Source organism: Scatophagus argus, chromosome 5 (genome assembly GCF_020382885.2).
Source record: "Scatophagus argus isolate fScaArg1 chromosome 5, fScaArg1.pri, whole genome shotgun sequence".
Classification (NCBI taxonomy): Eukaryota; Metazoa; Chordata; class Actinopteri; family Scatophagidae; genus Scatophagus; species Scatophagus argus.
In genome coordinates, this window is record NC_058497.1 from 1494286 (window position 1) to 1516004 (window position 21719).

The window sequence follows — 21719 nt, forward strand, 5'->3', positions numbered from 1 at the left end:
GAAAAAGGTTAATTAGGTGCAGCGGAGAAAACTAATTATATCAGGGAGGTTTGTTTGGCAGTCATCACCTCCTTAACCCAACCTCCCTCCCTATACACACACACACACACACACACACACACACACACACACATACACTACTCTAATAGTTGCTGTGTGGAGCAGAGAATGCATCATGTACAGCATGGGAATGTGTGTTTTCTGTGATTGCGGTGCCAAGGTGAAGACACAGAACAACACACCCTGCCGTGTCTCAGCCCGATAAGTCAGTCAGCCGCAGAAAATCATTTACCATTTGCAAGCAAATTAAGGAGGGATCATTTGCATTGGTTGCATCTTAAACTCTGTTTATGTTTTTTTCTCTCTCTATGTCTCTGTCTGTACTCTTTCTGTCTTCGGCCTCCTCTGGGTTTTGAAAGGAAGTCTGTCGATATAAGTAGTTACTGCTGTTTATTTAGCAGAACAGGCAGAAGGTACAATACATTTAGATGATGGACTAAAATCTAAATATGGAACCAAAATCAATGAGAAGACAACATGAGTTTTCTTATTTTAACTTAGCAACTTGTAGGATTTTTAGGTTTAAGGACAACAAAATATATAACATTAATTAATAAGTATCAAAATGGCAAAAAAATTATGTAGAGGTCTGAATTAATCCGCATAAAAGATTAAGTAGTTGTGTAAACTTTGAAATCAGAAAAAAAAATATTTATTTACACTAAATAACTGAATTTAATTTGCATTAACTCTTGGATTTAGACTGTATTCATACTTACAGACTCATTAAACCAGTTCTTTATAAATGAAAGGTTTATTAAACTACTAAGTGCACACACAATTAACTACTAACTGCATACAATTAATAACTACTTAACATGTAAATCAATGAGTAAATGCAACCATGTATACGTGTAGTGACCACAGCGATGAACAACTAAGACATGAATTAAAAATGCACAAATAATGATTGAATGAGGACCAGTGTATGCCAGTTAAAGCAGTAAATGACAGTAAGTTGATCTGTTGAAACACGGATACCACTAGGTGAATGAAAACTTTGACCTTAAGTGAAATCACCTTAATGCAGCAGTTGAGAGGTTGTTGGGAAGCACAAGGGAAAATACTTGAACTCATTTCATTTCATTCATTTTCATTACAATGTTACTGAGAGATTCTACTTATGGCCTAATGCTTCTTCATTACTCATTTATGCAATTTATAATATCAAACCCCATAATACAGTAAAGTAAGGTTCCAACAGGTGGTTCAGGTAGCTCTGAAGAGGATTCAAGGATTCAAGGATTCAAGGAGCTTTATTGTCATTTCACACACGTAAAACATGAGTGGAACGAAATTAGTTTCCCCGGTCCCAGTATCAGCCCAGTTTCTTAACAAAATAAATATAAATATAAACAATGCTATATAGTATAAAAACAGTGTAATATAAGTGAAAACAGTAGATGATATAAACACCAGTGTAAACAGTATAAACAGTAGTGCAAAATGGCTGACAGGGTAGTGCAAAATGACCGTAGTGCAATGAACATGAGCAGTTTGAGTTTTGTGCAAATGCTGCATTGTGCAAAATGTTCCATGGGTGGTTGTTTGTGTATTGTGTATTGTGTAAGAGGAGGGGAGAAGCAGTGCCTCAAAACTGTTCATGTCATTGTCTCTGCACAACCTTTTCTGGAGTACAAGCATGGCATCAGAATTTAAATTTGACCCCCCTAGAAGCAAGCTCTGAAAAAAATTAAAATCATCAGTCTGGTCTTCATTTTCAAATCATGGTGTGCATACCTGTGTGTTCAGGGATAAGCTGTGGAAAGTCTGCAGCTCAAACTAAACTTGAGGTGTGCGAGCACATTGTGGTCAGGTTTTCCAGAGAGGGCTCATGGGAATTACCAAAACAGGGATTTCCATGGAGAAAAGCATTCTAATCTAGCACAAAAACTCCTTACTGTCTGAACATATGCCTAGCAGGTGTCTGAGTATTTAAATGAAGCTTATCAATAGCAGCTGTTCTACCTGAGCCCTCTGGGTAGACAGTGTACAGAGATATATGAGGCCTTTAACAAGGTCCCTGGGTACGGGTTCCCATACTCCACAAAGACATCTGTGCTCGCGTGCACGTATCTGCAGCTCCATCTGTATAATGGCAAGAGGGACATTATCACCGAGGTGTATCAAATGACTTTTATGGATGGCCTTCACATAAAAGAGGTGGGAGTGAAAGGTATGATTAAGGTGAAAGGGAAGGAAGTAACATAATTTAAACCACCCTGTCTTCCACAAAATATAGACTAGCAAGTGTATTTGAAACATGTGTAGGACTAGTAATTCAACACAGAGTTGACACACACTCTTAGTAATCCTAAGAAGATATTTATAGTTAACATTCAGGATTTCCAATGGTTTTGCACCTCTGTGTAGATGTTTTCAGGTATTCTGCTATTTCGCCATCTGCAATTTGGCAGCGGGGCTAAGCCGTGTTAAATTATATGAGGTCATCATGCACCAATGAGACTTATAAAGTGTGCATTTTGTCCTGCCAATAAAATGCTACACCTGTGCAGGAACACTGTTGTCAGTGGCCTGAGAGATTTCAGCATCATTCAGATTTTACCAGTGCTTGATCCTAGCACCAAATATATGCCACAAAAAAGTTTAGCTTAGTTTAAGACTTAAGTTAGTTTAGCACATGACCTCTGAAGCTCAGTACACAAACAGTCATATAAAACAACAATTTATGGCTTTAGGGGGAATCACATCCTTCAGTTCATTCTTGATGAATAGCAGTCAGTGCACTATAGGTGAGTTCCTTGTTGCACAGTGAGCTTAATTTGGAACCATCATACCTGGGTTGACCCCAGAACCAACACTAACCCTTAGCTTACCAGTCATATCTGGCCATCTGCGCTGTAGCTGCAGATGCGGCACAAAAGTACTCCGAGAAAGGAGAATAAGTAAAGCACGTTGTTTGTCAAGAAATACTGTTTCAGCACAACCTCCTTCCACATTAATGTTCTGTGTGCACAAGAAGATACTTGTGTGAAGTTATCCAATTGTCCTCTTTCCACAAAACTAGAGACAATAAAAAGGGCTATAATTCCTACTGGGTTCACTGAATCTGTAACTGTTATCACACTTTCTGACTGCGCTCTTCTTGTATGAAAGTGTCCACCAGGACTAACAAAAAACTTAATGTCACTTGAGTAAGTGTCAAGTTAGGTCTGAAGTCTGTAAATTTGAAAAATGAAGAAAACTTTGTTGTGTGGAGTTAAAAAGATGTGAACTTACCAGAGTTCTGTAACTGCTCCTCATCTGTTTGTCACTTAAGTTGCATAGACAAAATGTGTTCCTTTTTTTTATCTGACTGTCTTTATTCATAGGACTGGTTTGATAGGCAAATGAGAAAATTAAGTCATTTGAAGATTTTAGCAGCTTTTCTATGCTTACCGTTATCATGTCATAATTTTAATTTGTGAAATACTTTCATTTCAAAATGCGTACAAAATTAATGACATTCCAGTCATCCTCAATCATACTTTATGTTCAGGACTAATTAGCTACTATTAACATTAGTAAACATAGTAAACATTGTTTTCCTTTCTTGACATTCCTTGGTTGCCGTAGGTTGCGATTATACCACCTTTAAATAACAAAGACCCATCATCCCTCCATGAGAAATGGTAGCAGTGGGTATCAAGCAGGATCACAGCAGGAGGTTCAACCATGATCCTTGGCAACCTGTGAGACAAGAAAGCACAAAGACTCTGGGGATCCAGCCAAGTTAGTAACATACATTAGTGGGACAGGAATGGGTACAGAAGGAGAGGGAGATTACCTGTATTAGTTGTACCTATACTATTAGATGTTAAAGTGCTAGAAGCGAAGGATGTTTCACCTCTCTCTCGAAAGGCTTCTTCAGTTCTGATATCAATTCTATATCATTAGATACTGGCCCAGCACATTAAACTTCAGCAGAAAAATTAAAGTTTTTATGTCTTTAAAACATGCCTGAAATTCAGTACATGTTGTTGAATTGGTTTGATCTGGGTTCAAAGTCCCCTTCGAGGTTTAATGTTCACACAGTGTCTTTTGACTGTCGCTCATTAGTCCAACGTTGCCCCAGATTGTAGTGAGAGTTACCACAATAGATGAGCAACATGCTAAGCTCAATAAGCCAACCTACCAAACCTACAGCTTCCAAGTTTGAAGTCAATGCATAGACAGCTTAAACTTATACTGTTACCAGCCCCCGCTGATGAAGCAGTTTGTTTTAACCTGCACACAATTCACACACACGTTAATCTACTGGTTCTCGACATCCTCAGACAGTGGGAGTAGAAGAAGTCTTTTGTGTTGCTTTTTGAAATCAGCAAAAGAGCAAGCATGATCCCTGCTGGCTGTATTATATTGCACATCACAAGGTGTAATGCAGGTGTAGCCTCGGCCTCTTACCTCTGCATTTCTTTAGCTACATACTCTGGCTCAAATAAATATGTCTGAATATCCAAGTAGGCCAAAACACTGTAAAACGTGTTCTTGTCCATGACATATTTTGAGCAGCAGCAATGGCTGCCCAGATGTGTAGCCGAAAAAGCCAAGCTGAAATAGCCAGGAATTCTTCCTTAACATTTTGTATCAGGATAACTCCCCTTTCTCAGAGAAAATAGCAAGCAGTGAGGCCTTTTCTTCTGTCAACTACAACGACTACATTTAAGCTGAACACTGATTGGACATTCACATGACATATGGCCAATTTTCCCTTCCACAAGGCAATGATCCACATTCACTAAATGACACCAAATGAAATCATTGTCAAGTGAAACTATTATCCACTATGCTTGAGAATACATATTATATTTCAGCATTGTTGATGATGCAACATGGAGGTTCAGACTGATCACAAACTCTGGGTTCCAGATGTTATCTGAAAGCTGAGATGAAGATAATTATCAAGGACGAATCTCTAATTTATATATTCCAGTTTTAATAAGCCATAGTTTTGATTTACAATATTTTCTGTCCAAAGTGAGTCCTATTAGTTGTTCAAAAAAGTTATTCAGTTCAGTTTTTCAGCATTTAGAATATCAATATCAGTGGTATATGACAGATCCTTCAATTTTTCAACTAAATGTATTATTATTAAAAAGGGGAAAATGTAATTGGATGTTTCTATCAGTGTTTACTGTAAGACCATCAGATTTTCAGAAATACTGTGTAAGCTTTTCTGACACTGCAGCTGAAACTATTTCCAGCCATTTTCATCCTGTATTTCATACTTTTTGAGAAATAGTTATAGCACATTGTAAGATGAATAGTTGGGGTAAAATGTGTTGCCAGCTGGTCCTGGGGGCCAGGCTGAACTCAGACCTGTTTTGTTTTTTGTTTTTTTTGGGTTTTTTTTTCAAACTGAACTAAATCAAATTAGAGTCGAGGAATGGAGACTGTGATTGATTTTTCTCTACAGATGCACTGCAGAGCCGTGCAAAGCCTTGTTTAGCTTAATCACAACAAATTTGACACCATCTGACAATATTTCTCAATCTACCTCGCTCTGAGCAGGTGAGAGACTTTATCCGTTAGCAATCAAATAAACATAAAACACCGTGAGTTTAAAAGAGACGTGGTTGTTTTCATATACTTGTGAGGACCAGCTGTAGACATGCAGAAGGACAGAAAGCTTTATCAAGGTCACTCTACTTTTCAAGAGTAGTATTTAAGGTTGATATTATGTCTGAGCTGTTTAGGTGAAATCCATTTTAGGATAATAACTTGAGTATAATTTTCTACTCAATTGCTGCGGGTAGTGATGAAAGAACAAGATCGTGAATCCAAGCAGCTGAAATGAGTTTTCTCTGCAAGGTGGCTGACCTCAGCCTTTGAGATAGGGTAAGGAGCTCGGACATCTGGGAGGGACTCAGAGTAGAGCTGCTACTCCTCCGCATGGAGAGGAGCTAGAGGAGCTGGTTCAGGCATCTGGCCAGGATGCCTCCCAGACGTCTCCCCGGGGAGGTATTCAGGCATGTCCATCCAGGAAGAGACCCCAGGGCAGGCCCAAGACACAATGGATGGACTATGTATCTTGTCTGGACCACTTGTGTGGGTTTGACAAACTTCTCACCTAAAGTACAGACTAGTATGACACGGTGTATATTTTGTATTAACAGGAAGTTATATGTTGTATTATATTATACAATACAAGCCAATAAATCTTTAATCTATTTTGAAACAGTGAGCAGCCAATGTCAAATTTAAAAACTTCTAAAATAAGAAGAAAAACAAGATTTTATTTTTGTTTCATACATTGCATGCAGTGCATCCACATGCACACAACAGTTCATTTTGACTCCACATTATCCTACTGCTCCAAATATTTACTAGAGGATTAATCCACAACTGAAAATAGTTCCCAGCAAATGCACTCTTCCTTTTTGTTTGAGTAACTACAGTGAACACTTGTTTTAGAAAATTATTCATAATATAATAAAACTGATAATAAATAATAAATAAAATAAAACTATATACAGTATTTAAGTCCTGTTTTTAAAGATTTACATAATCATTATAAGTACCAATAGGCATGCAACTGACAGAGCAGGGAATTCAGATGAACTTCATGGGATCTTCTTTGATTATAAGAAAAATGTAAACTAAATAATTCTAAATAAATCATATGAATACATCATCCATTATTAATTGGTTATTATCATCTTGAAAACATAACAAACCTGTCAGGATGAATGAAATAAAATGAAAAGAAATGGCAATGCAGTTAGATTATCAGACTAGTGGAGTGCCTTGGCAGCCAAATGCCACAACTGTCAACTGGTTCATTCCAGCTGGCAGACTTTATCCAGTATTCACTGCCAAAAAAAAAAAAAAAAAAAAAGAAGAAGAAAAAATAGCTGGAAAATAAAATTTTAATTCACATTCAAAATGGAATGATTTTAATAAAAAGATTATGCCACTTTTCAGTCTGAATGTACAACAAAATAACGGTGCAGTTACAATTAGCAAGTAGTATGCAATTAAAGATTCAAACACCTATCAGAATGTGTTTTAATGTTTGATCCATCCTTGCACACCTGCTTGGGCCACCTGACTAGAACTCTGCAGCTTTCCCAGAAATCCTACAGGACATGAAGCATAGTGGTTGATTAATTACTTTTACTCCTGAGACAGGACCAATATATGTATCAATCAGAATTTCAGACCGGAAAATTTGGAGCAGTTGCCTCCCTTGAGATATGTAATACTGCCCATGTGTCCATGTTTGGATCATTCATTTATGTTATATTCATATCAGAGGGTTACAGGCAGGGTTTGAGAATCAGTTTGTCCAGTGGAAAGTCCCTTCATGTGGAATGAAAGAGCGTGTGTGTGTGTGTGTGTGTGTGTGTGTGTGTGTGTGTGTGTGTGTGTGTAACTAAATGCGAGTCTGCAGCTGACAGAAGACAAATGGTTGTGCCTGTGGAAAGACAAACACTCAATTCAGTTCAATTCAATTTATTTATACAGTGCCAAATTGCAACAGAAGTTGTCATGACGCTTTCCAATTAGAGCAGGCCAGGACCAAACTCCCCACTCTGTTTCTCATGAGTTCACAAACTCAATAATATTCCTGTAATTTCTCCCAGTTTTTAAGAAAAATCAAAAATCAACATTTGATGTTCTGTCAGGGTTTGCCATATGTCAATTTAGTCCACACCTCTTGAGCCTTTGATTTTTCTGCGTTCACAAAGTGATTAATAGCTCAATCTCAGGCTGGCTAATTAGTTTTATCAGGGATCACTGGTGATTAATTAGCAACAGCAAAGAGCATGTCACTGCTTTATTGTGGCTAAGCCATTTCTTCCATACCTTATATCTTCTCTCTACAAAGAGATAGTCCAGCCCCAGGTGACATTTTTAAACAGCTTTGAGGTTTGTAAGGGTTCCAGCAACACAGGCTATTGGCAAATCAGCACAAATACATGGCCCTCTGACAGTTAAACTGTGACAGTGATTGTGGTGTTGATTCATTCATCTTTTGTAGGGAAATGTTTCATCATTGTCTGTATAAAGATTGTTGTGCTCTTTGTGAAAATGTTTTAGAATATTCTGCATAGGGGTGATTTATAATTTCATGGCTAAGGTGGACAGAGTGATTTTTAGAAAACATAGCGCATTTATTTTTCAACATTATAATTTGTTTTTCAAATTTTTTCATACACTTAACCCAGCAGTTGTTGAGCATACGAATCATTTCTTTGTGGAAGTCTCCATCTTGAGCCTCCAGAAAGTGGTCCACAGTAGCGATATCATCATCACTGTTAAAATGGCAACCAATGAGCTCCTTTATCAACCTGGGGAAGAGGTACAAGTCTGAGGTGCCGCCCTTCACAAGTGTTGGGACCATGTCCTTGCGGACCTCCCTGGGTGATAAGCCTTTGAGACTGAGGTAGAGGATGACTGCATGAAAGCCAACACTGTCCAGTTTCTCAGTTAGTGCTGACTGGCAATTTTCAGTTATTTCAACACAAAACAGAAATGCCACTTCAGTCTTTCTTTGTAACCAAAGAGTTGGATTGTACATGCATGAAATGAGAGCTGTACGATTCACCTCTTTCTACCTTAGGTCACAAACTGACCTGTGAAAACATAGGTTACTATCTGGAAAAACCACACACATGTGGACCACATAATTTCTGTGCCATGTAAAGGTAAACATCATCCTTTTGGTCCCTTGTTAGGGTGTGTGTCTTTCCTTTATTTTGGGTTTTGGATTGTAATGCTTACTTGACTGCACGTGTGTAGATAGTGCATCACTTTATGTATAAAACATTTTGTATGAAGGCTCCTTGTTTGTGTTCATAGCTTTGTAATGCTTCTGTCAGTTTGACTGAATTAGTTTTGACCGTTTTGTTTACCTTTAAGCACTTGTTTTATGTTAAATAATGTGAAGCTAACTCTGCTAGCTAAGCCAGGTTTCCAGTGGGATTTTCCAGTGTATTCAGAAGCGGGTACCATCATGCTTAGCAGGATTAATATCCTATTAGCCAGTTGATCTGGAAACATCTATAATGTAATGACTTAAGCTGTAAACCACAGACCAAATATCTTTGGTGATACATTTATTGTTTTCATGTGTTTATGAAGAATACCAGCACACATGACTGTGTTGGTGTAATGTTGTTGGTGACATGTGACTGAATATTGCTTGGATAAGAGACCTGGTATTGACTTTGATGGGAGAAGTGTTTGAGCACAGTTAAAATATAATTTTAGTACATGTATGTGTGTATGTATAAATAAAGACTTGCAGAAGTGGGACAAGGGGACACACAACCTGTTGCCTGTCTTATTATTTCACTGCAGTTTAATCAAATTTTAATCTGGCTACAGGCTTCACCCTGGGCCATTGTGAGGTGTACCATTAATTTTATGTTCTGACATGGCTTCTCTCACAGGTAAAAGTGTATGCATGTGCAGTGTGCATGCAGAGGTGGTGTTTCACCTGACTGTGACCACATCATTCATGACAAACGACAGCTTAAAGGTGACACTAGTGAGTGAAGTGCATTTAGTTATCCTGTGTGCATCTCCTGTTTCAGGTTGAACATTGGGAAGAATGACCTTGTGACCTTTTACGATGGAGATGACCTTACAGCTAAAGTACTGGGTCAATACGGAGGATCAAAGTCCAGATTTAAACTCTACACCTCCACTGCAGATGTCACCATCCAGTTCCAGTCTGACCCTGCCACCAACATCTACGGCTATGGCAACGGCTTTGTGGTCCACTTCTTTGGTAAGCCATGGAACCAATGCTCTGAGATGACTCAGCCACATAAAGATTAAAATCTCATTCATCAGTGAGCTGTGCCAGCTACTGTTTTACCAGTTTAATTTGGATTGATAAAACAGTTGATTGTAGCTATATGTCAGCAGTTATGCTGATGTTCAGCATCTGACTGTTCTCATATCAAGTCTCCACTATTCAGGAGCCCTAGGAGATTAAATTACCATTTTTAATCAACAAGAAATACAGAGTGGTAGGTGCAGGGACTGTTTGGCATCTCCAAGCATGTATGCTGTTTTGGTTCATGTACGCACAAAAATGCAAAAGTAATGGGAGATTTTGAATATATTGTAGATCAGAGAGTGTGGTGACTGTCAGACATCTCCTGTAAGAGATTCATTCTGTTTTATGAAGCATAATGGCAGTTTCACTGCACTCGACTATTGCTCACCAAGTAATACATCAGCATGCAACTTTGTGAAAAGTTTTTACATTTCTGCACATTTACAGTTAAATTATGAGCTTTAGAGGAGCTTTTTTCCATTGGAGGAGATGAGGCTAACTGCTTCCTGCTATTTCCAGCCCTAATGTCACACGGACTCCATCTCTGTGCTTATCTCGTATGCATCAGCAACCCAACAACGATAATGGAAACCTAGCAAAAAATAAGTTAAATTATACGTTAAGATCCAGCTACAAAGATATCAGACAGATGCATAGATGGATGTGTGATAGATACATGGATGGAAAGAGAAAAGATAGCAAGATTGGAGCGCAAGGCAGCAAAAAGAGAGGTTTGACAAAATGAAAGACAGGCAAAATAAAAGAGGATGATGAAATTTGGTTTTGCCGGTATGGGATAGGTAGCGGTGCAGTGGTTACCACTGTCACCTCACTCCAGGTTTGAATCCCGGTCTGGGCCCATCTGTGCAGAGTTTGCATGTTCTCCCTGTGCCAGTGTGAGTTTCCTCCTAAAAACATCCATATTAGGTTAATTGGTTGCTCTACATTGCCCCTTGGTGTGTGTGTGCGCAGGTGGTTGTCTGTCTTTGTGTGTTAGCCCTGCGATTGACTGCTGACCAGTCCAGTCTGTAACCCATTTCTCGCCAGTAGTCAGCTGGAATAGGCTCCAGACCCCCTGCAGCCCTGATGGCAATATAGAAAATGGATGGATGGATGCTATGGGACCTATAAATGGAAGCAATAAGTGGCTGTCCCTGGTGTTACCAGGGCCTTTCCATCAGTGCAGCACCACTCCAATAGCCAGCACGCTACATCTGATAAGAGTTGATGAATTCAGAGAAGAAGGAAAGTCTACAGAATATTGATCAACAAAGTGGAATAAAGTAAAGGAAAGCTTTTATTACAGTCTCCTCATGAATCTCATTGTTGGAATGTAAACACAAGATATCAAGGTAGGCGGGGGTCAAAGAACGTTGCATTTCTCATGGTTACTTTGGTGTGCTTCCCCAAATTAGACTCAGAGGGCCTGAACCTGTTGCAGTGTGCCTGAGCAGAGCAATACCAACAGGCCTGGCAGGTTATAGGTACCCTACAAGAGAGCTCATTTCAGTTAATGGAAAACTAATGCTCCACCAAGGCACCCCTTGGTTTCAAGCTGTAATGAAAAATATATCTTTATAGATCATTTTATGCTCTCCACCTAGGCAAATGAAAGAACATTAATGTCATATTATTAGAGTGTTTGACAATTTACACATTTAGATTCCTGTACTATTATGTGTAAATCTGTGGTCATTAATTCATCAGAGTGGTCTTGCAACATGACAACCAAGTTAGAGATTCTCTGGATTCTCATAATAAAGCCATGTCCAAATGAACATGGCACAAGATGAAATTGTAAATGCTATTAGACATAAATACTACTATGATGTGAATACTGTGCTAGAAACGAAGGCAACCGGTTGTTGAGGACGTTTCATCTGAAAGGCTTCTTCAGTTCTGAGACTGAAGGGGAAATCCAGCTATTTAACCTCTAGCGGAGTTGTCACCTTGGCGGTGGTCTTGAGGGTTGTTGACATTTTGTGCCATCATGTGAGTCTTTATGGTCGCATGAGCCAAGGTAAGACTCACTAGGGAGATGTTAGGGTCACATGAGGGATGGTGCAAATGGGGTTAAAGAGTCTGGGGAGGGATCTCAAAGCTGCACTATAGGTGCCTGAATGTTGGTGTCGTAAGTCATCACCTCTGTTTAAAGATGGATGTTCTGTCTGGCCTCTTCACACCTCTCTCAAACCATTGATCTTCTTTGTCCAAAATGTGAACATTTCAGCCCTCAAAGGTGTGTCCCTTATCCTTGAGATGCAGATATACAGCTGAGTCCTGTCTGGATGAGCTGACTCTCCTGTGCTGTGCCATGTGTCTGTGGAGTGATTGTTTGGTTTCCCCTATGTAAAGGTCTGAGCACTCTTCACTGCATTTTTGCACAGTCTTTGTCTGAGGGTATTGCTGGGTTTGAAGTGTGTCGAAATGTTGTGCTTTGAGAAAATCCTTCTGAGTTTCTCAGACAACCCTGCCACAGAGGGAACAACATTTTTCCATCTATTCTGTTCATCACTGGTTTAAGCTTGGTGTTGTTTTCTGTGTTTTGATGAAGCACACTTGCTTCCCCGAGTAAGTTGATGTGAGAGAGTTAAAACAGAGTCGTTGAATAGCCTTTAAACAGAGTTATTTATTTAGAAACAAAGATCTTTGGAGATCCCACCTCAGAGTTCAAGTCTGTTTCAGCCAAACGCCAAGTGGAATCTGAAGCACTCAAGGAAGTACATCATTATAAATACCTTAAGATAACACCGGTTGTGGTTGTTTGTCTCAGCACCTTTCCACTCAACCCAGAGGCGAGGGGTTGGTCAGAGTGACTGAGATATGGTGTCCTTCTCCTGCTATGTATGACACATCTACCTCCCTCAGAGTGTGCAGTACTGAAACAAACAACCAGATTTACATGATTATAACATTGTGAATTAGACTAAAGCATATAACAGAATAAGGCACGGTAAATGTTTATTATTTATTATTAATCCACAGTTTCCTAGTTTTTGATTTGACAAAGGCCCAGTTTGGATAGCCACACATTTTTTAACACTTTCCTGATGTGTGTGCGTTCCATCTCTCTTCCCTCTTCCTTGAAAGGAACACTCTTTGCCCGGTGATGTAGGGTCCTGATGATTTTGTGTTGCAATGGGTGGTGGGAGTCAAAAAATAGGTACTAGTCTGTTATCGGGTTTCCAGTAGACCCTCAATGTTCAAGTTTCAAATCGTCCTCAATGAGCACCATACAGTCCAGAAATGGTCATTTATTTCCCTTAGGATCCTCCCTGGTGAACTTACTGTAATGGGTGGACCACTGAGTTGATATGTTCAGGGAAGGCCTCTACTTCTCAGGTTTTGATTTTGACCCAGGTGTCGTCCACCTAAACCAGTGGTTGGGTTTTGTTCCTCTGAAGGAGCTCCATGCTTTGCTTTCAAACTTCTCCATGTAGAGATTGGCCACAGTGGGTGACACCGGTGAACCCATGGCACGTCCGTGCTTTTGTCGATAGAAACCTCCATTGTACTTGAAATAAGTGGTAGTAAAGCAGCGGTCCAGCAAGGTGCAGATCTGATCTGGGGTGAAATTAGTTCTGGTGTGTAGGGAATCGTCCTGCTGTAGTCGTTTTTTGACTGTTTCCACATTTATTGATCCAATTGAATTCAATACTCAAGTATTATTTCATTTCCTAATTTCCTGCAGAAGTAGCTCGTAATGACACCTGCCCTGAGCTTCCGGAGATCTCTAATGGCTGGAAGAGTTCCTCCCACCCTGAGCTGGTTCAGGGCACTGTGGTCACCTACCAGTGCTACCCAGGTTATCAGGTAGTGGGTGCCGAGCTGCTCATGTGCCAGTGGGATCTCACCTGGAGTGGCGACCTACCAAGCTGTGAGAGAGGTGAGCACAAAACACTGCTACCACTACTGTATAATCCACTTAAGATAAGAGAGAAAGAGAAAATCTTAGCACCAGAGAGTGTCCACTCCATTTTTAGCACTAACACTAACAACGAATACATGTATGAAACAATATTGATCATTTTGGATAAATCAGACAAAATGGACACATTTTAATTATTAAATATAGCTGCAAAAGGTTCACCTTACAGTGAGAAGTAAATTAATTAGAGGATTTCAATGAATAGAAAAGTGTAGCATACGCTTCAGAACATGGCCAGTTTGTGTTGTACCTGCATGTTGGGATGTCAGTAAACTACTCTAGTGTGTCGTAGAGGAAAGCTAGGAGACATGTTCAGCAATTATCAGTGAACTGACGTATTGTCATATTGCACGTCACAGTTATCTTTTGATAGTAACAAATAAGATGAGTCATAAATATCCAAATTCTCCATAAATATTCAAAGTCTCATAAAGAAACTCAGTAGCTCAGTCACAGAGTTTCTCCACCGGGCAAAACCTAACTATAATTACAATAATTTCAGACAAGAAGAATGTCTAATGGTTTCTTATAAAGATGCTTTTACATAATAATAACTTCTATTAGCCCTCAAACCAATTTTCTGTTGCACATCATAATTATAATTAATAATTTACATTATCTACAAGTTATCTGCAATCTCTTTTTGTTAATTTGATAATATATTAATATAAAATTTCACAGGAGTGTATTTTACTGCTTAGTATATATCATAAATTTTCAACTTTTCACTTGAGAAAAATGCAACTCTTATTCAATAATTAGCGCGTAACTGCCAGTGCAAACACATTGCTTATCATAGTGGATTTTTTTTATTGTACGGAAATGAACAGAAACAATAGCTGACTGGAGGGGAGGAAAAACGGCAGCTTTGGTGAAAAATAGGATTAATGTAAAGTATATATGATATATATTGTAGTAAATATCCAAAAGAAATGATATGTTCTTTTACAGTGAAAAGTCTGTTAGCTACTTTGAAAGTATAACTAGCAAAGCCACAGGCTACTTCTTTAGAGGGTTCAGTTAATGCAACACAACACTTTGACTGACAGTAGTGACCTACAATACCAACTACTTATACACTATTTCACACCAAGAGACATGTGCTTTAAGTAATAAGTAGTAATAAGTAATAATGTAATTTATCAAATCACTTTTAGACATCACTATCAGCAATGTAACTCAAAGGTATCTATGATATGTTCACTGACTGAATCATCAATAGAAAAACACATCAACACTTTTACAGACTACTCTCTTTCTAATGATTGTGGGAAAAATACCTCCCAGACTGGTGTGCAACAGTGATTAAGAGTCTAAGAATAAAGGGTGTCGTGTGTTTGTGGACCATAAAAATAAAATTCACATAACACTAGATACTGCCCAGTAAAACTACAGACCTATCTGCCCACAACTGGCTGCAATGGAGGAGTTGGGGAGTTAAAGATTTTACTCAAAAGCACCTGAGTGGCGATGAAAAGTGAGGGGCACATACTGCTATTTCAGGTGTTAAGTGTTAATGCTACTTGTAGCATTGCCTTTTCCTAATGGTCACAGTGTTTATTGTTTTAATGTGTTACCATATTATCTCAGCTGGTTCTGTTTTGTACACTTCCATAATGCTCAACTCATGATGCTCATATTTTATTACTATTACTTAACTATTAGTTTTAGTATTGGTACATTTTTATCTCTCTGATCCCTTTTCACTTTTCACTTCACAAAGCAATACAGGCCAACTGAGCAGATTAAAATGATGTTTTTTTCTGATGTGAATTCAAATAATGTTTGTCATGACGAGACAAAGGAAGACAACATTAAGGAAACCTTGATTCTTTGTCTGCCCATTCAGTGGTATCTTGCACTGACCCGGGAAAGGTGGAGCACAGCAGGAGGGTGCTGTCAGGTCCTCATTTCACCGTGGGTTCAACCATCCAGTACCTCTGCAACAAGGGCTTCACCCTGTCTGGAAACAGCCTACTAAGCTGTTTAAACCGTGGCTCCTCCGGCCCCAAGTGGAACCAGAAGCTGCCCAGATGCCTGCGTATGTACATGTTAAAGTGTTCTTCATGGCATGGGTGCTTAGACCAGACACTACATTTACATCAAAAACTAACTGTCAAGTGAATTTAATATGTTAACAAACAAAGTAAATGTATCACTATGCTTCAAACTGTGTTATCATATTTTTACATACACACATTGAATTCGTCTTCTGCATTTGACCCATCCTTAGTTGAACACACACACATGCAACACCCGGGAAATTACATGCAGTGAAACACACACAGGAGCAGTGGGCAGCATCAAGCGCACAGGGAGCAAACTGGGGTTAAGTGCCTTGCTCAAGGGCACATCAGCCGGCGAATGAAGGGGGGGAGCATTTTTGGCATTAATCACTCCACCACACCCAAATTTTCCCTGCCCGTCTGATGGGGGAATCGAACCGGTGACCCTCCGATCACAAGCCTCCAACCTTTAGGCCACGGCTGCCCCCAAATTGATGTGTCAGAATGATCCCACAGATGAAGCCATTGCCTTTTGGACACTTTTCCTCGAGGAATATGAAATCTGGAAAAATTCACAAAAATTAGCAAACTCATCAGCATGTTCGTTGTTCCCCTTTAACTGTGTTGAATTGGGGCATGCTTAACATTGTACCCTCTAGGGGACACCAGAGGGGCTTTAGACTTATTCTGGTCTGGTACTAATATATCACACAGTCTCTCTTAAAAAGCCACTAAATTAAAATACGGTAATTAGCCTGGTTTTGAATTAAAGGTTTTAGTGTCCTATGATGGCCATAAGCAGTCCTCAAACTGACAAGAATGCTTGTTTTATCAGACAAGTTTAAAATAATATACAAAATATGAGCTGTTACTGACTTCACTTTCCCATGGCTACAGAAAGAATTCACAGATCTCATGTTCTTGTCTGCATCTTCATGTATGCATAAAAGTGCTCAGAGTTGTAGTGTAAAATATAACATTTTATGATTATTTAAGTAGTAATTGTGGAAAATGTTCAGCCTTGTGGTGATTTTAAAGTAACATCAACATCACCAACACTAGTTCCTTTAGCTCCCGCCACTGCTTTGTTCCCGATAAAGCAAGTGGCAAGTGCGTCAGTCTAATTAAAATATAATTTCCTCTTTAAACAGCCTTGAAGGCATTAACCTCATTTGCATGAATGCCTCATATTCTGCCTCTCATACTTTCTAGGTGGAGACATATTGTATGATGGTACTGACTAACAATTAATTTAACCGGACAACGGAAATTACTTTGGAGAAGACAAGCCAGATCACTGTTATACATGAGATGGAGATCATGAGCAAAAAGACAATTATTATGTCAAAAAAAAGGAAAAGTGACCCTCCAAAAATGTTCTTCAGCTTCAGGAGCGAACGACAGCAGAGATGTTATGGTGTGAAAGTGGAACTGTCTCCTAGATATCACATATTTTCATTCCTAATGTGATTTACTCCACCTCCTGTAGGATTCTTGAAAGACTCGAATGCACTGCATCATTTCATTTTCTTACAGACTGATCAGTGTTGCAGTTGGTGGTCTGACTTTGACAAGAACAATTAAATTTATTGACAAATCTTCATAGTGAGTTGTGGTGATTTTGCAGGTCAGTCAGTGTCTTGATCAAAGCAGTTCTAAATGTGGTAAAAAAGCTAGTTTTTTAGAGACCTAGGTTATGAAATGTCTGTTTCAACAGCATTTCTGTGACTTTATTTCAGGACCTGGTACAGTTTATGACTAATTCATATAGTATATGGCCAGTTTGAGCCAATGCATTTAGATTCATTTTGATTTGTTTTATTGATTTGATTTATTTTCTGAAAATAACAAAATTGTGCTTAGTGAGTTCAGGTTCGAGGTTGATAGTTTTAAAGGCTTCTGTGTACTTAGAACAAAATGCTAGGCTGATGCTGTTACTGAAAATTAAAAAAAAAAAAAACGAAAAAAAACAGGCAATTTGCTAACAACAATCGCTATGTGTAGATGGCAAACGTTAAGGGACAGCTCACACCAAAATCCAAAATCCATATTTTTCCTCTTACCTATTGTGCTTTTTATCTATCTAAATCGAATGGATTCAATTTCTCAGCCTTGTCAACCTGAACTGTTTTCTTCTGTAACTCCAGCTGAGACCTTTGAGCCCTGCAGTCACCCAGGAACCCCCACCTATGGGATCCCCAGTTCCAACAAGCTCCACTTCCAGGCTGGAGAGACCCTCCACTACTCATGCCTGACTGGCCACCAGCTGCTAGGTGAGCATGTTCTCCACTGTGTCCCTGGACACCCATCTCAGTGGAGTGGACTGCCACCTGTCTGCAAAGGTGAGGAAGTGCAGCTTTGGCTTTGTCCTATGTTATCAGAACAACTTCAGTTACACACAGTGTGCAAGAAACCTTTAAAGTCGGCTTCTTTATGTAACTTAACATGAGATGGAAAAGTACAAAAATAAATGAGGTAATCTTAAACAACTATGGGAATAAGTACAAAAAACATGCCAGTAAATTGTTGAATAATATGTTTTTTGTCTTAAAATTACCTATTAAGAAAGAAGCAAGTTGAAAAACGGAAAACACAAGTCCAGATAATTTTTAAAGTTAAAGTATATTATGAAATCCATACTATATAAATTTCCACATTGAGATTTTATTAGCAGGTAAATTTCACAGTCATAGTCATAAATAACTTTCAAATCCTTATGGCTTTTCTTTGCCTCCGTATAGTTAGTGTAAAAATTAAATGGCAAAATTTGCCTCTTGAAAAGAACCTCCAATATTTTGTAAAACTGAACTGAGCTGAAACGGTCCATGGTGATATTTTAAATCTGTTTTTATAGTTCACTTGTTTTTGTATTAAATAATATGGTTAAGTTGATTCATTCATTCATTTCATGATGTCTCACTGTATAATTAGAAATTCTGAATTGAAAACATGCACTATATTGACAAAAGTATTGGGACACCTCACCATTACACCAACAAGGACTTTAATGACATTGCATTCTAATTACATAGACAGGTTTGTAGCTATACCAAACTCATCCAACCATGTCTTTATGGAGCTTTGCTTTGTGCACTGGGACACAGTCATGCTGGAATGGAAAAGGACCTTCAACAAACTGTTGCCACAAAGTTGGAAGCATAGCATTGGCCAAAGTGTTTTGGTGTGCTGAAGCATTAAGATTTCCCTTCCCTGGAATTAAGGGGCTGAACCCAAACCCTGGAAAACATCCCCATCCTAATACTTTTGTTTTTTTTATCTAAGGGTCATACAGATCAGAGCTGTCACTTAACTGCTACAGAAGACACAAGTCAGTGTCTCTCTCCTTGCCTCCTTACACTTCATGTCAGCTTTGTTGTGAAATACATGAATGTTGTCAATTGTCATCAGTTGAGATGTAGAAAGGAATTTTTCCTTATCTTTTCCCTACCCACATTGGTTTGATTCATTAAGTTAGTCATTCACTGAGGGCAATATTTACAGTGGTATGAAAAAGTTTGGGCACCCCTGATCATTTTCAGGATTTTCCTTTATAAATCATTGGTTGTTCGGATCAGCAATTTCAGTTAAATATATCATATAGCAGACAAACACAGTGATATTTCAGAAGTGAAATGAAGTTTATAGGATTAACAGAAAGTGTGCAATAATTACTTAAACAACATTAGGCAGGTGCATAAATTTGGGCACCACAACAGAAAAATGACATCAATATTTCGTAGATCCTCCTTTTGCAGAAATAACAGCCTCTAAATGCTTCCTATAGCTTCCAATGAGGGTCTGGAGTCTGGTTGAAGGTATTTTTGACCATTCTTCTTTACAAAAAATCTCCAGTTCAGTCAGGTTTGATGGTTTCTGAGCATGGACAGCCCGCTTTAAATCACACCACAGATTTTCAATAATGTTCAGGTCTGGGGACTGAGATGGCCATTCCAGAACGTTGTAGTTGTTCCTCTGCATGAATGCCTTTGTAGAGTTTGAGCAGTGTTTGGGGTCGTTGTCTTGTTGAAGTATCCAGCCCCGGCGCAACTTCAACTTTGTCACTGATTCTTGAACATTGTTGGCAAGAATCTGCTGATACTGACTGGAATCCATGCGACCTTCAACTTTTACAAGATTGCCAGTACCTGCACTGGCCACACAGCCCCACAGCATGATGGAACCACCACCAAATTTTACTGTGGGTAGCAAGTGTTTGTCTTGGAATGCTGTGTTCTTCTTCCGCCATGCATACCGCCCCTTGTTATGTCCAAATAACTCAATTTTACATTCATCAGTCCACAGCACCTTATTCCAAAAGGAAGCTGGCTTGTCCAAATGTGCTTTAGCATACCTCAAGCGACTCTGTTTGTGGCATGTGCGTAGAAAAGGCTTCCGCCGCATTACTCTCCCATACAGCATCTCCTTGTGCAAAGTGCGCTGAATAGTTGAACGATGCACAGTGACACCATCTGCAGCAAGATCATGTTGTAGGTCTTTGGAGCTGGTCTGTGGGTTGAGTTTGACCGTTCTCACCATTCCTCGCCTCTGCTTATCAGAGATTTTTCTTGGCCTGCCACTCCGGGCCTTAACTAGGACTGTGCCTGTGGTCTTCCATTTCCTCACTATGTTCCTCACAGTGGAAACTGACAGCTTAAATCTCTGAGCCAGCTTTTTGTATCCTTCCCCTAAACCATGATGTTGGACAATCTTTGTTTTCAGGTCATTTGAGAGTTGTTTTGAGGCTCCCATGTTGCCACTCCTCAGAGAAGATGCAAAAGGGAGAACAACTTGCTACTGGCCACCTGAAATACCCTTTCTCATGATCGGATTCACCTGTGTATGTAGGTCAAGGGTCAATGAGCTTACCAAACAAATTTTGTGTTCCAATAATTAGTGCTAAAGGTACTCAAATCAATAAAACAACAAGGGTGCCCAAATTTATGCACCTGCCTAATGTTGTTTAAGTAATTGTTGCACACTTTCTGTTAATCCTATAAACTTCATTTCACTTCTGAAATATCACTGTGTTTGTCTGCTATATGATATATTTAACTGAAATTGCTGATCCGAACAACCAATGATTTATAAAGGAAAATCCTGAAAATGATCAGGGGTGCCCAAACTTTTTCATACCACTGTATATGTGTATATATGTGTGTGTGTGTGTGTCTAATTTTGACATTTCACTATTTTTCATCTTATATATCTTTGTATACTTTTACCTGAGTAATACTACCACATATTTTTTGCTACAGCAATATGCATCATGAAAGGACCTAAATATATCAAATGAATGTATATTATTATTTATCATTTTTATTTACTAAGGCGTGACTATGCATGAATGAATGTGTGGAGACTGTGTTTTTAATTTGTTGCACCATTGCACTCAAAAATCTAGTATTTTTTTTTTTTTTTTTTCTCAACGATACAATGACAATAAAGGCTGTCCTGTTCTGCAGATATTGTACCTCAACATGTGCTGGAAAGATGAATCTAAAATGACATGACAACTTTGGAAAATCTTAAAATAATTAAAACAAAACATGTGTTTGACTCATGTTTTTGCGCTTGAGTGAAAACATTTTGCTGGAACTTGAAATTGTTGTTCTGCAGTCACACACTGCTGTGCCATCATTCAAAAGATAATACAATCTGGTTTTGTTATGACATAGATCTGAATCTTCTCTATTATTTAGTGCCTCCGCTAAAAGACTGACAGTTTGAAAGACAGTTTAACAAAACATGGAAGAAGAGCAAGCATGTTTCAAAAAAGCAGGAAAAACACATCAGTCACAGTGAAAGCTGGAGAGGAAAGTTTTTTTTTGTTGTTGTTGTTGTTTTAAATGGCTCTGGAATTTGTTGACCTGACACTTTGAAAAAGGTTGTTGAAGTCCAGAGGCTGAAATAACAAAAGAGTGGCCTTTAGTTT

The 21719-nt window shown here is 38.8% G+C and overlaps 1 protein-coding gene across 1 annotated transcript in view; it reads left to right on the forward strand.

Annotated features, from left to right (window-relative positions):
* The window catches only part of sez6b (seizure related 6 homolog b), a 186924-nt gene that overhangs the window by 157866 nt on the left and 7339 nt on the right, over positions 1 to 21719 (forward strand). The window contains exons 10-13 of the mRNA XM_046388115.1: positions 9603 to 9799; positions 13545 to 13739; positions 15631 to 15822; positions 17935 to 18129. Coding sequence (XP_046244071.1) covers positions 9603 to 9799; positions 13545 to 13739; positions 15631 to 15822; positions 17935 to 18129 — 779 coding nt within the window. The remainder of the gene's footprint in view (positions 1 to 9602; positions 9800 to 13544; positions 13740 to 15630; positions 15823 to 17934; positions 18130 to 21719) is intronic.